Source organism: Candida margitis (assembly GCF_024628925.1).
Source record: "Candida margitis strain CBS 14175 chromosome Unknown scaffold8, whole genome shotgun sequence".
Lineage (NCBI taxonomy): Eukaryota > Fungi > Ascomycota > Pichiomycetes > Serinales > Debaryomycetaceae > Lodderomyces > Lodderomyces margitis.
This window is the reverse complement of record NW_026261749.1, coordinates 140,017-155,380: the sequence shown is the minus strand read 5'-3', so window position 1 is coordinate 155,380 and position 15,364 is coordinate 140,017. Positions and strand designations below refer to the sequence as shown.

Genomic DNA, 15,364 nt, shown 5'->3' with positions numbered 1-15,364 from the left:
ATAATCATATAGCTCCTGCTTGTTCTAATACTACTAAAGCCAATTTGGACTTGCTAAGCATTTACTTGTGTTACTTGCATACATATATATATATACATATATATATATAACATAAACAATTCCCCAAGAATGAGAAAGATTTGGAGTAGAAAAGATAAGGAGAAACGCAGAAGTATTTCCACCCCAAGTACATCATCAACTACTGGGAATAATCCATCATTGGTACAGAAGACTTCACAAACAGACTTAAACGGTAGCAATACCACTTTATCCCTGTCCGAATTTAACCCCGACAGCAGCTATTACTATGATAACGATATCTCCTCAATTATGGAGGAATCGTCAACTAACAATACAACAACTTCAGACAGATATTCTTCCAGTGGCAGAAAACTGGGGTCTGCTGGAGATGGTACCAAGGGCACCCTTCAAAATGCCACAAACTTTATTGGTACTGGTGCCTATAATAAATCTAGAGGTTCAGTGGCTGCTCTAGACAACAGACAACCAATCAAGTTTCAGGATTTGATAAGACAAAACCATGATAGTACAATGGTGAAGCATAGTTGGGTTAATGTAATTGGAAGCAACAATGACGTTAAAGAGAGCAATTTAAAACTTTACCGAGCAGAATTGAAAGGGTCACATCTTTACTTGTACAAGCCACAATCATCGTTGAATGTCAAGAGATTTAAAGTGAATGAAGTGCCAGTGGATGAAGTTGACGAGGAAAAGGCCAAAAAGATAGAATCAAACCATTTGAATGACGCTGCCAGTGATGTATCGACATTGATTGCCGATGCTAAACTGGTTGACACTGGTCGCGCTGGAGTGCCACTGCTAAATCACCAATCAACAAGCAGCACTACTGGATCTCAACTACGGAGCAACTCAAACTCGGAACCCAGTCAGGATCCCAAGTCGGTGGATGTTGACACGTTCTCAAATAGTGCAATTGCCCCAATATCATACTACAAAGCTATCTTGCCCCACCCCGAGCTCTGCTACGATTTTAAATTACACCACTTTCAAGCACGCTTGTTTACGGAGAAAGATAATAGTGTTGAGTCTGTGGTTCATTTCCTTTGTTTTGTTAGTGATCCTCGGGATGATTCGGCAGTGAATACGATTATCCATACTTTACCCATACTACCAGACTTTGGCTACTTGCTAAAGTATATTTCCTTCTATCTAGGCGAAATATTTGATGACAAATTCGACGGTGATATCAGAAAGGATGTAATCATCGAAAGGTTTCTTAAGTTTTTGTACAGCATTGAATATCATTTCGAAGGGTTTCTTCTCAAATCGGACACGGCACCGCATATCTTGAAAATTTTGGAAATTTTGTCAGTGCAAAACATTCATTTGGAAAAAATTGGTAAATTCAAACTGGATATGTTACGCCGGCAACAATTGCTTATACAATTGGTTAGCAACGATAACTTACCCGGTAATATCCAACCATTTAAGGATTTGGACTCACAAACATTCATGAGAGAAATAAAATTGACAGACTTTGCCCAAGTTATCAGCGAGATTGATTTAAAGTATTTTTCAAATTGGAATTCAAATTTAGACAAGTCGTTGCTATTGTATTCAGCAATAAATGCCAAAGATTCGTCCAAGGATTCATTTTACAAAAAGAACCCATTAATATTCAACAACAACTACCATATCCACTACCTTTCGCGATTGTTGATCAACCATATATTTGTTGAAAACGGAACTGGATCTCAGAGCTTTGCCGTGATGGAGGCTAAGGCGAGGATACTTGAGAAATGGATTGACTTGGGTTGTTTATTAGACAAGTCAGGTAATATGTCTTCATGGTTGGGCATATCTTCAGTGATTTTATCACAGCCAGTATTGCGGTTGACAAAAATCTGGTCCCTAGTGTCACCCGATTATATTAAATTATTGAAGCATGATTGGTCGCCGGTACTATTTGAATTGGATAGACGATACCTTGTCAATGATTCGAAAATGACGCGACCACACAATATAGATAACGTCAAGTCACCAAACATGGCATCAAATGAAGATCGCGACTTTAATTCAAAGAATTCGTATCATATAATGGCCCCTAGAGGCTTGGGAAAGATTTACCCCAAGGAGAAGGTGATTCCATATTTTGGCGACTTGGTCATCAACAATAATGGCTGTTGTACTGACGTTGATGTATATGAGATGGAGTCAATTTGGAAGAGAATTAATTACTCATTTGATCGCTGGAATGATTATTTGTCAAACCTTTCCAATTTCAATGAGATTATCAAATACAATGAAGATGTCTTACGAAGATACGATACAATGGGATTCATTTTTTCTAACGAGAGCTTGAACCAGGTGTTGTATCTTGGTGCAAATAACCACAATGCTAGTGAAGGTGATCTGCTGCTGATGTCAGAGAGAAAATTGAGCGCCGCTGAGACCGCCAAACGTGCTGATTTGAAGAACAAATTGTTGAGATTGATTGAGTTGAATTGCGATTCAATGAACTTGGAAAATATCATGACATTGTCGGTACAATTGGAACCAGACTTACCCGAGGCTTATTTGAATGCGCACAATTCGTCATCTGTTAGCATTACGTCAAACCCTCACAATTTGTCTCGCTTGCAAACAGCCAACATGTCGGGACTATCGTTAAACTCAGTTGACTCTTTATCTACTACGACAACAGGCGAGACTGGGCCAGATTTCACACCGACAGCAAGGATTCCCACTTTTAACAACCAGTATTTTCGGTTAGACTTATTGAAATATGACGAGCTAGCATCAGCCGAGGATAAACGTCAACCACTTGACCCCAGTGTCAACAAACATAATGTTGTTATTGACGATGAGTTGACGTTTAGAATTGATGACTTTGTTGCTGATGTGGCAGACCAAACGAGTGGATTCAATTCAGTGGTTGAAGATTATGTAACCGGTGTTGATGATGATGACGACATACCCGGCTTAGGTATCGACGTTGATGATATACTCAACTCTGACAAGTTTAACAACCTAACCATGTCACCAAAGATGAGTAGTCACAGGCATAGACGATCCACCAGTGGTAGTGGATTAGACAATCGAAGCTCAATGCTAACTGAGGGAACCAATATACGAAAGATGTACAAATTTATACCCAAGTATGCCACAGTTGACAAGCTAATTGACTTGTTGTTGTTGGAAGGCCGTTATTTCCATCATGATGTCCACTTGGATCTAACTGAATACCGCTTTGTGTTCCTATTAAATTACAATTCATTCATGACGACAAAGGAGCTCTTGGATAAACTTGCGCACCGTTTTGTCAATTCAGGTAATGCCGTCTTGTCAGTGATGAAGAAGAACTATTTGATGAAAAAGAATAACGACAAACGAACGGATACCGATAATGAATCTAATCCATTACATTCAGATTTACCGATTGATTTCCCTAATTGGGATTTGGACCAGGAAATTGATCTTAATGAATTGGGTGAAGTAGACTATGAATTGTTGTTGAAGATTCAAATCAACATTTTGAAAGTTTTGATTGTTTTGATCAATAGTTTCTACTCAAATTTCTCGCTAAACCTAGCCAACAAGAGCATATTGATCAAGTTGTTGAAGTTGTTTAGCAACGAGATTCTTCAATGGTACAATTCAAATAAAATTGATGCATCATTAGAGAGGTCGTTTGAAAGCTTGGTGACTTATTATAAGAAGTTGAAGAAGATATTTGTGAAAAAGACATATCGACCAATTGAAATCACCAAGTTTAATAATTACTTGATTAATGAATTTCGATTCAATAATTCATTGCATGAAGTGCCCGTGAATCGTAATTTGCCCAGTCATAAAAACATCCACAAGATTGAAAAATTCCTCAACAAGTTTAATAAATTATTGACGGTTTTTTATAAAGGGATAAGAGCTGAAGATTGGATTAAGGTGTTTAAGATTTTGGAAAATTCATTTGAATTGAATACATTGTTTGAATTTAATTTACAACGACCAAATGTACCCGAAGATCAAATGATTGTGTCCAATATTTTCAACTTTTTTGAAACTTTGGTGTCTCCCACTGAACGTCAATTGATTTTGAAAAAATTCCCACTTGTGTTTCGCAAATTGTTTAAATTATACTTTAGGTTCAAGACTTATTTATTGGTTCAATTGATTGATGTCAATATTTCTAGTGAAGAGAGATTAGATAGGATGAAGACGTTGTTGATTATGGCGAAAATATCAAAATTAAAAATGAGTGATAACCAATTTGTATTTGAAGGGTCGGGCAATGTACCTTCATGCATTGAGACTGCCATTGTCAATGTCATTTATTCACCTGAAAGTAGAGCATATGCAAACTTGTGGATGAGAGCATCTAATATTTTGGATCACAAACCTAGTGAGTATAATACCCTTGATGAATTAATTCCGTCAAATATTGACGTGAACGACTTGCAGTCCACCGAACCATTGTTGCCTTGTTTTGGTTGGGTTATTGAAAACTTGATCAGCATTGACAAGTGCCCCTCTTTCCACAAGAGCTTGATCAATTTCAACAAGAGATATTTGATTTTTAAATTGATTAAAGAATTGGGTGTTGAGGATATTGAAAGTGGTGGAGCGGGAGGCGCTAATGGTGGTGGTGGTGGTGGTGATGTAATGGAGTTTTCCACTAATGAATCTCGTGAATTTGACTTTTTGTTAAAGTTGGATGAATCATTGGTTGTGAAACGGGCCCATGAGTTGGTTCACGATAGAGACCGGTTCCCGCTTTTTAGGACGGTTCTTGCTGAACAACATCGTATTTTGGTTAGCGATAACCACAAAAAGTATCAACGTGACGCCAAAACTAATGAAGTAAATCAATTGAACTTAGCCAGCAATGCTGCTACGAGCAACATGCATACAATTACACGAAAGACTTCAAATACGTCATTAAGAAGACAATCATTGACATATAAATCGAACCCGGGTTCGAGATTCAAATTGAGTGGAATCTTCTCCAAAACGAAATCATTTTCATTACTGGGAGGAAACAATAGTGGTGGCAATAGTGGTACGGCCAGTGCCACTAGTTCGTCTTTGTCGGCAGAGAAATCGGTGTTTGTTAATGAGTTGCCCAGTCCTGATACTCAAGCAGAGGGGAAACAAAAACCCTCGGTGGTTATTGCATTGAGGAATAAGAAAATTTTCCCCGTCTATCTTCTTCCCTTTGGTTTCAAAATTGATTCTGATTCAAGTGATGCAGGAGGAACAGGAGGAGGCGAGTATTTTGTTCAGGCCCACTGTGATGTGGATTTGAATGACTGGCTAATCAAATTGAATTATGCTAATCGTCATTGGTTCTACTCAAGAATACTAAATTTTAAAATTAATAATAATAATAATTTAGTGTTTGGAATCCCATTGAGCTTTGTCACTCAACGTGAGCAATCAATGGTGCCTCGCTTTTTGCAATTAATTTTTAATGAAATTGAGACTTTTGGAATTAAAGATGTTGGTGTGTATCGAATCAGCTCATCGCTTTCTGATTTGGCCAGTTTGAAACAAAATATTGATCGATGCGGTAGTATTACTCCAGGAGTTAATGATGTGCATGTATTGACAGGAGTGGTTAAATCGTACTTGCGCGAGTTGCCTGATGCATTGTTGCCTGATGAGGTTATTAACCAGTTTTTCCAAATTAATAAGGAGAAAAGAAGTGGTGGAAGGGATAAGCAAAATGATAGAATGAAGACAAAAGAGACGAATGGAGATAAGAAGGAGACGTTACCAGGTGGAAAAGAGGATAAACATGATGAGCTACAAAATATTGATGATGAAGAAGTTCAAGAATTGATCAAGTACAAAACCACATTGTTCCAATTACTTCCACCAACGAATTTATCAACATTAAAGTCATTGATTTGTCATTTACATAAAATCAATCAATTTGCTGAATTCAATAAAATGACCAGTTCAAATATTGCCACTGTTATAGGACCAGCATTGACTGAAGCTTCGAATTTGGCATTGTTGATTAATAATTTTGGATTTATTAATTTGGTGTTGGAGAAGTTGGTTGTTAATTATGAGTTTATTTTTGAGACTCGAGCAAAGCGTGATGACGTTGTTGGGGAAGAGAAGGAGAGTGGTGGTAGTGGCAGTGAGGAAAAGGGCTTGGGTAAAGATGTTGAAGAGTATGGTGTTGATAAGGGCGATAAGGCTGACAAGGTCGATAAGATAGAGCAGGTAAATGATGAAGTTGCACCTAAAACTGACACTACTGCTGCTGATGGTGCCGGTAAAGATGCTGAAAAAGAAAAGGAAGAGCACGAAGAAGAAGAAGAAGAAGAGGATAGAATCATCAGAGTACGAAGAAGTGTTGAAAGAAAACAAAATGAGAATATGAACGAGGGTAAGAACGAGAAGGAAACCGCTATTAAGAATGAGAATGAAATGCTTGGGGCTAATGAAGAGTAGGTATGTTCTATTAATTACTTTTGTATCTATTTTATTTTGTTTCATAAATATACATATGGAGATGTAAATACAGATTTTGATTATGTTTGTGCGTCTGAAGCTAATGTAGTTCCAATTTAGCTATTTTTTCAAATTAAAAGGGTAGTTGTGTAGTTGATAGTTTGGTTTGTAAAGGCATGTTTAGGTGAGACGGATACAACTCACTGGGAGATTTGCATTTGTCAACTTCATTAGAAAAGAAAATGACAATGAACACTCTTCTAAGTCAAATAGATGACAGTTAATTTTCCGTATTCACCAGCTGTGATGGTGGTGGCGGTGGTGATAATTGTTGCTTTTTAGCAATATTTCTAAATCCATTAACTAATATAATCACAGGAATAACCAAGTACGGTAAATAAACACCACCCAATTGACAAACTTGACCACGACTCAAACCAAACTGGGCCTGTCCATCAATCCATACATGAACCAAACACACCACAGTGGTGAAACTGGCATTGAACCCGTAAATTACTGACCACAAGTAATAACGCACGTCGAGATCATGGCGATAGTGTTTGATGATAAAGTAAATGAAAAGGGGTAATTGGACGGCACATTCGAATGCAATGAATGCTTTGAACCAGGTTTGGGGGTAGAGAAGGAGGATGTCGTTGTTGGCGGAGATGTGGAAGTTGAGGAGATGCGTTGTTAGTGTGGTGTGATATTGGGTGGGGATGATGACTGAGGCATCGATTAGGATAGTTGTGGGGATGTGGATGAGGTAGTAATAGAATAGGAATGTGTTTAGCATTGATCTTGGTGTGTGGGGTTGTAGTGTAGTGTAGTGGGGGATGCCTGGCGTGAAGTTGGCTGACTTTGCGTATTGACTGTTTTGCGACGCGATTTTGGAAAGTTTGAATTTTTTTTTTTTTTTTTCTTTTGAAAGCGTGAAACCATAGTAGGAGGAACGTAGTACGGTTTCTAAGTGGTGAGTGGAATGATACGTGTTGCAAGACTAGCGAGAACCAAGTTACATTATTTTAATTTACCATTGCGCTCTATTACTACCACCACTACTGCAGCAGCTAAGACAACCATGTTGGCCAATCAACAACGACAACAACAACAACAACAACAACAACAACAACAACAAGATCAAGATCAAGTTGAATCAAAATACACCACCCCACCACTGCCAAATACAATGACAACGACAACGGCGAATTCACTGCCAGGATCTAAACTTGCGTCGATGCAATCATTTCTATCAGCTAATCCACCTTTGCCCAAACGACCATTAGTGTGGATTGATTGTGAAATGACGGGGCTCGATGTATTAGGTGACGATGTAATTATTGAAATATGTTGTATTATAACTGATGAAGACTTGAATATAGTCGGAGGAGGAGGAAGAGGTGGTGGTGAAAATTATGAATTTGAAACTACTGTTTACTGTCCCAAGCTGAAGTTGGATGTCATGGATGAATGGTGTACCACGACCCATACTAAATCCGGTTTGATTGATAAAGTATTGAGCAACCCTCAAGCAACAACAACCAAAGTTGAACAAGATTTATTAAACTATATCAAACGATATGTGACTAAACCTCGTATTGGTGTACTTGCTGGAAACTCAATACACATGGATAAGTTTTTCATGATGAAGCAATTCCCGCAAGTGATTGATTATTTACATTATCGTGTCGTTGATGTGTCGACAATAATGGAGTTTGGCCAACGACATGCACCACAATTGATGCAATTTTGTCCAGTTAAAAAGGGAGCTCATACGGCTAAAGCAGACATTTTGGAAAGTATTGAGCAATTGAAGTGGTATAGGCAGAATTATTTTAAACTGGAAGAGCAAATTAGTGATACAATAACGGAGTTACAGAAACAGAAGGCAGATGCTAGGAAAGAGGAGTAGTATAGATGACAACAGCGAAAAAAAAAATGCTGAAAAGGTGACTCTTTACTGATAAACATAGTGATACGTGAGGAAGAAAAGGGGCTAATTGACAAAAAGGTTGTGATGATGAGAAGCTTGTTTACATTGATGGTTTGTTGGCATAACCATGAGTCATTAGATAGAAGAGCTAATAAAAACATTAATAGTCATATAGGGCTGTGTATGTATGTATATATGTATGTGTTTGTGCCTATGTGCGCGTGGCTGGGTTATTTGATATGTGGAGTAGGATTTAGTAGTATCCGTATGTGGCTGTATCTTCAAAACACCTAAAGCCGTACGTTTGTGTATGTCTAAATTTATTTCGTTTCTTTTGTTGTTGTTGTTGTTGTTGTTTTGTTTTGTTGTTTTATATTTTTTTCTTTTTCTTTTCTTTTCCTTTTTAGAGTGTCATTAATTTGGCAAAGATGAGCATTGCCATTTTTTGTTTAGTAAATGACTCAAGACAGAGGAGAAAAGGAAGGGTGCCATTGTTTGATTGAAGATTAGTGATTAGTGATTAGTGATTAGGAATGGATAGATAAAGTGATAAAGTGATAAAGAGAGAAAGAGAGAAAGAGATGGACGATAGTATCAGCCTCGCATTGCTGGTTGGTTATTATATATGTATTTATGTATTGAGGCCGCACTTTGTACCAAAAAGAAGAGTATATCACAGAATGGTGAAATACGGGAAAGTGTTTGCGGCAAAGTTCGGAATTGGCAAATACTTTGTTATTTGTAATTGAAAGTTAAACACTGTAAATGTAAAAGTGTATGTTGTTAAAATCCGAGATTGTTATTAACTCCGAATAGGCTTTTAAAGATTTTAAAGTTTGTGTAATAATGGAAGAAGAAGAAGAAAATTCGGAGAAACAAAAATCATTTTACGGCACCCGAAAATAATGTTTTTTTTTTTTTCGCTTGTATTTTAACCGATTAGGTAATATAGAAGACCCTAAAACCAAATCAACCGGCCGAAACAATTTATTGTTTTATTTAAAACCGAAGAGTATTATCTGGTTGTGTTTAGTCTATACGCTTTAGTCTATACGCTTTAGTCTATATCAATTGTCTTATTAGAAGAGAAGAGTATTATGATGACTCTGTACTGCTAGTAATATAACAAGTATCTATACTTATCACAAGACAATAACAACAACAACAATACTAATACTAATACAAATAGAGTATATACGACTGTAAATGAATCTTTGTTTGTGAGTGTGACTTCTTCAACTTTGCTTTACTTTATTTTATTTTATTTTATTCTACCTTCGCTTTTCTTTACTAAACTATTACAATATACGTATATGAGTACATGTATATACATGTATATGTATTATTAGTAATTCTTTTTTAGTTTAGTGGTGGTGGTGGTGGTGGTTATTATTATTATTATTATTATTAGTAGTAGTAGTAGTAGTAGTAGTAGTAGTAGTAGTAGTAGTGGTGGTTGTTTCTAAAAAGCAAATGGAATTTACGATGTACTCATTACTTTTTGCATTCTTATTACTAACATTTAGTTTCTTTTTTTAACTTATTTTTTATTTACGTTTTATTTTTTTATTTTTTTATTTTCGGCGGCGGTTTTTGCAATTACTTTTTTTAACATCCGAATAATCCATTTAACTCCGTAGTTTTAGTATTTTACTAATAACACATCACATACACATATATACATATATACACACAACAAGTAAATATATATATATATATATATATATATCCCCACATGAAACCAACTAGAATCAAAAATCAAAACGGCTTTTACTACAAGAACAATCCTCCTTGCAACAAAGCAGTTAATCTAGTTGTACAAACATACAAACATACATACATACAACTTATACACTTTGATACATATTAACACTCTAACGCCATCTTAAATATTGTCAGTCATAAATAATGCCCCAGAACATGAAGTCTCTATTTAAACCCAAGTCTAATTCTTCAACAGCCGCTACAACTGCTACAACTGCTACAACTGCTACTGCTGCTACTGCTGCTATTGCTACTGCATCCACTGATTTGACATCGCTATATCCATCTATTTCATCTACTTCCTCAACATCAGTTATTGTCCATTCTAACAAATCGCATGCATCTTCATCTTCATCTACCAGCTATAGTCACAACAACAAGAGGAATCCCAGCTCATCAACACAGCTAAGTCAACATTGTTATATCAAAAATGGCCAACTACAAAAGAGTAATACTGGTAGTGATGCTAAACAGAATAAACCCAAGTTTCCAGTTCGTACTTCATCTTTTTTGACTAAATTGAAGTCTACCGCCAAGAGGATCAGATCAAACGACAGTGCAACAACAACATCTTCATCTTCATGGTGTAAAAACTACAATAACAACAAGGCATCACGAGTTGATAAACCTAATGAACAAAGTCTATCTGCCTTGTCTTCTATTCCACCACAACCATCAGCACAACCAGCCACCAAGACTACATCTGAACCAACAGCCGCTACAGAATCAACTTTTGATATTGACGACACATCCTCGGCTGTATCCTCAGCTCCATCCTCAATACTATCTAATTTGGATCAAACATCATACGATGCATTCATTAAATCACAAAGTAAACAACAACAACAACAACAGCAGCAGCACCATCATACGTATAACATCTCCAGTAAAGATGTGTATGCAGGTGATGATGATGACATGGAGAGCATAATTTCGTTTGATTCCATGTTGGGTTCAAATGAAATTGAATTGGAGGATGAAGATGTAACTTATATTACTCCATTGAATTATAACTACATGTATGATGGCAATAACCACAATCAAGAAAGTAACATGCATGATTATAATTTTGATTATAATTTTGATTACAATTATGATGAGGAACAACAAGATAATGAGGAAGATTCATTTGTTAATGATCGTGAATTGGAACGAAGAGAACTCCGACTTGAATTATTAAAGAACTTTAGTTAGTTGCTGCCTTGTGTATATACGTGTTTTGGTTGTATATAGTTTATTTATATATATATATATATATATGGGTTTCGTTTAATGGAAATGAATAATAACAAAGTCATAAAAGAGTATGTAGAATTCTGTACTCTATACATGGGTTGTGCTTCCCATTGATTCTGATTCACATGTCGGGTCAATTCTTGAATAGAAGCTGCTCCCATTTGTCAAAATTGTCATAGTTTTCCCCTTTGTTTTCTCATTCGTTTGTGGCTATTTCCTGTCTAACTTACTTACTTCGGCACTAGAGGTTGCCAATCAGACATTGTCCTCATGTTACGACTCACTGGAGGAGGTGGTGGTGGCAGTGGTGACTGCGATACTGATTTGGAAGATGCAGCAGCTGCTCCATTTGTTTTTTCCTTTGTTTCTCCTCTATTATTGACGCCATTAGCAGAATCCTCATCGCTGTCGTTGTTTTCCGCCGTTTTCAATTTTGACGATGCCAACGATGATGGTTTATTGGGCACCATTGGCTTCAACTCAGTGTTGTTATGATGATGATGTGTGACAGGTTTGTTAGTATTGGAAATTTGTGTGGGTGTAGCGACTGGCGAATTCAGATTGGAGCGACTGGGGATTAATGGTGATGATGAGAATCCAAATGGTACCTTCATTGGTTTTGGAGAACCTTCCACATCAGTTGCAGGTTTCGTTCCTCCATTTGATGCCGGTATAGGTGTTTGTAATGGTGGTAATTTACGAGGTACATGTGGTTGGTGAAAGCTGGAATTAGACCGCACAGGCGGTGAAGAAGGATTTGTCTCATTTGTTGGAAGTGATGATGCTAATGATGTTGATGTTGTCTTTCTACTTGCTGGTGGGGGAGGCACACGTCTAGGCGCTGTTGAATTTGGATGGGGTCGAGCAGGTAAGTTGGGCGCGTGAGGGTCGAAATCATCCAATAAATTCAAATCGGTTAATGCATCAGTAACAAAACTCTCATTCTTGTTCGATGATGAAACTGACTTTGTGGATGGTGTTGGCGATAATGTATTCAACGAAACCAAATCGTATGAGTTACCATGCTCTTTCCTATATCTATCGTATAAATCCTTTGCCATGGCTGATTTTTTGGCTTTATCGACAAATTCAACCTTTACTTGAAATGTAGAATACACCGGCTTATGATCACTCAAATAGACATCCATGACTGAATTATAATTCAACTGTTTCAAGTCATTCCGTTTCTTTTTCAAACTGAGATATAATACCCGATCAGTCCATGATGGTACTCTTTGCTTTTCTGACAGGTCGTAGTTGGAAGTTCCTTTATCAAACTTATAAGTGGGATAAAACTTAACTGCCCCTTCGTTAAACTCCAGAAATGCACCTTTACCTCTCATTTCCAATTTCAATTGATCTTGTTTCACCAATTCATCAAATGCTCCATTTTCAATTAAATTACGACATTGTCCGTTAGGCAAATCAATACGGTAGTTTAAATCACCAAACCAAATGACATGATCATGATCATGGATCGAGTAGTTTCTTGTAAACACCATTCCTTGCATGATGGTGGTATAGTCATTGAACCGTTCGGCAATGGCCGTGGTCCCCGCTGCTAAATGCGATGTGACTAATGCAAACGACGTAGCTCCATATTCGAATCGAACAGCACAAGCCCCTTTGTTTGCTGCGATACCTCCCAACCCGGTCTTTTTCGAGGATCCAGATACACGCGTTACATGCTGAATGGATGCCTTTCTCACGAATAAAAACAATGACATTGATGCAATTGATTCAGTTCGCAAAAGGACATACTGTTCTCGCTGAGAATTTAGTTGCTGATTTAAAATTGCCGCCCATTTTTGCGGTTTCGTAACATCACCAGCAAGGAATGCACCCGCATTCAATTCAATCAATTCTTGGAACCCAACAGCATAAATGTCAGGCACGACCTCGTTTTCTGGTGGGAATAGCCAACTTGTAAGATCAATATTGGCCAGCGGCTCCAAAGCATTAACGTTGTAGGTCCCGGCAAATACTCTAATATTAGCATCAGTGGTAAACACATGTGATTGTTGATCCAACTGGGCTGCGACATAATCGCTAGCTGGATCAAAGATTTTAACCTTTTTCGATTGAGGACCACCAACGCCCAATAACAAGTCAATCGTGGATTGTTTCTTACCATCGACAAATGTGTTTTGATACATTCTTGAAACTGACTTTGTCACATCGGATAATGCACCGGCAAGATTCATCTTTCCTGATCTTGAGAATGAAGATTTCAATGCATTTGTTCCCGTGTAGATTTGCGATATCGCATCACCATGGTCAGCCCATAATTCATTATGTCTAATGACAAAGTTTTCAATCATTGCATGGTCCCTGGCGTGATTCCCATGTGATGCACTTTGTTGCTTGAGGATGTTTTCAAACACGGTTCGAGAAATGACTTGCTCTATCAAATTGGTTCTGTCAAGACAGTCCAAGCAATTGACTCTAAATACTCCATCTTGTCGAGTTATTACCAGGTCTTGCTCCATGTCGTAAGAAAAATAGCCAAATTCACGCATAGATTCGTACAACTTGGGTAATATTCTTGTAGCCCCAGAAAATCCACCCGCATTCTTTGTCTCTGCATGAAAATCAAATGCCGTGTATTCAATCTCCTCTTTACGATCGCAGTTTTTGTACAATTGTTTATATCTATTAGACAACTGCACCTCTGATGATTTCGTCTTTGATAACAAGTCAACAATGTGGCATACTCCATAGTTCTCTCCAATTTCAGCAAAGTGTTTGTTAAACATTGGCTGAGTCGCCTCTGAGGATCTAGTGAGGGTGATTTTCGGGTTGATCAAAGTTGAGTCTTGTTCCCAAAATGTCGGTACTGACCCCCTGATTTGGGTATAGGTGAAAATGGATTTCCTCGACGGGTTGTAATAGATAAACTCAGTTTCGACGAAATTTGCCACATTCCCATCATCATCGATACCTCTAGTGTTGTATCGAGTACCTGCTCTTCGCCACGATTGTTTCGATATGATTGTTATTGAATCTTGACGTCCCATTGAAACCGTCTTGGCAAACCCCCGAATGACGGTGGTTAAGAATCGATTATCGTCTAGCACCTGTCGATTGTTACTATCCAAGTTGGATCTAAATTGTATCATTTCATCCATCAAGAATGAATTCCACATGTACTGTGGACTATAATGATTCAATTCGTCAAGACTTTCACTGACGCCTCTGGTTTGTATGGTTGAAGTTAAATCAAAATCATTCGAGTAATAGAAGGATCCATTGGATAACAATTTTCTAAACTCAAAGCATGGATGTTGTATACGGTTATACCTCGCATCGTCGTCATCGTCATTGGTCACTACGGGATACCCTTGTGAATCCAATTCCACAAAATCCCACTCACTGTTATTCAACGATACAAAATCAACTGAGTAGATCTTATCCACTGTCTCATTCTTGATTGGGTTGGCAACGTTGGTTAAGGCTCCCGTGATCACCGAAAGGAAAATTTGATTGTCGACATAAATCAAACCTAAACACCCATACACCTCTCTTCTGAGTAAAGTGCGAAACCCGGATTCCGGTGAAATGTTGCTGTTTGGTACTAGCTCCAAGTTGACTGTTGGCTTTGGAGCATTTGTTTGCTTGGCTGAGGTTCTAAATGTTAGACTGTATGTGTCGGAATACAACACCAAAGTTCTCGGGTTTGCTTTGTATAGGAGCTTCATTTAATGCAAGGGTGGTTATATATGCTGGATGTGTATGTGGGAAGTACTAGGTCGGTATGTGGCTAGGTAACATAAAAGTTGTAATCGAGGTTGTAATCGAGGTTGTACTGTCGAGTTAGAATATTTGGTTGTTGAAACTGAAACTTTACTCAAAATTTTTCGCGAGATTGATTTGCTATCGGTGGCAGGGTAAGTGCAAGATAAACAAACTACACCTCCACAGTCGACTAGAAGAAAAAGGCGCTTGTCTCAATCAATTAGGGCCAGTCTGTTTAGCGCATTGTTA

At 37.7% G+C, this 15,364-nt stretch overlaps 4 protein-coding genes across 4 annotated transcripts; 3 read left to right on the top strand and 1 right to left on the bottom strand. All coding sequences in view use genetic code 12, as the record gives it.

Annotated features, from left to right (window-relative positions):
* Positions 1-129: 129 nt before the first annotated feature.
* BEM2 (Bem2p) lies at positions 130-6,447 on the top strand (the record flags this gene model as incomplete). The annotated part of the gene is made up of 1 exon (XM_051818163.1): positions 130-6,447. One exon carries the CDS (start codon positions 130-132, stop codon positions 6,445-6,447), a length of 6,318 nt encoding a protein of 2,105 aa, XP_051673590.1.
* A 982-nt stretch (positions 6,448-7,429) lies between these two features.
* Positions 7,430-8,359, top strand: REX2 (Rex2p; the record flags this gene model as incomplete). Its single annotated transcript, XM_051818162.1, has 1 exon — positions 7,430-8,359. One exon carries the CDS (start codon positions 7,430-7,432, stop codon positions 8,357-8,359), a length of 930 nt encoding a protein of 309 aa, XP_051673589.1.
* Positions 8,360-10,300: 1,941 nt separating this feature from the next.
* CANMA_000773 (uncharacterized protein) lies at positions 10,301-11,338 on the top strand (the record flags this gene model as incomplete). Its single annotated transcript, XM_051818161.1, has 1 exon — positions 10,301-11,338. One exon carries the CDS (start codon positions 10,301-10,303, stop codon positions 11,336-11,338), a length of 1,038 nt encoding a protein of 345 aa, XP_051673588.1.
* Positions 11,339-11,610: 272 nt separating this feature from the next.
* On the bottom strand, positions 11,611-15,078 carry CANMA_000772 (phosphatidylinositol-3-/phosphoinositide 5-phosphatase; the record flags this gene model as incomplete). Its single annotated transcript, XM_051818160.1, has 1 exon — positions 11,611-15,078. The coding sequence occupies one exon, from the start codon at positions 15,076-15,078 to the stop codon at positions 11,611-11,613; it is 3,468 nt and encodes a 1,155-aa protein (XP_051673587.1).
* Between the last annotated feature and the right edge of the window lie 286 nt (positions 15,079-15,364).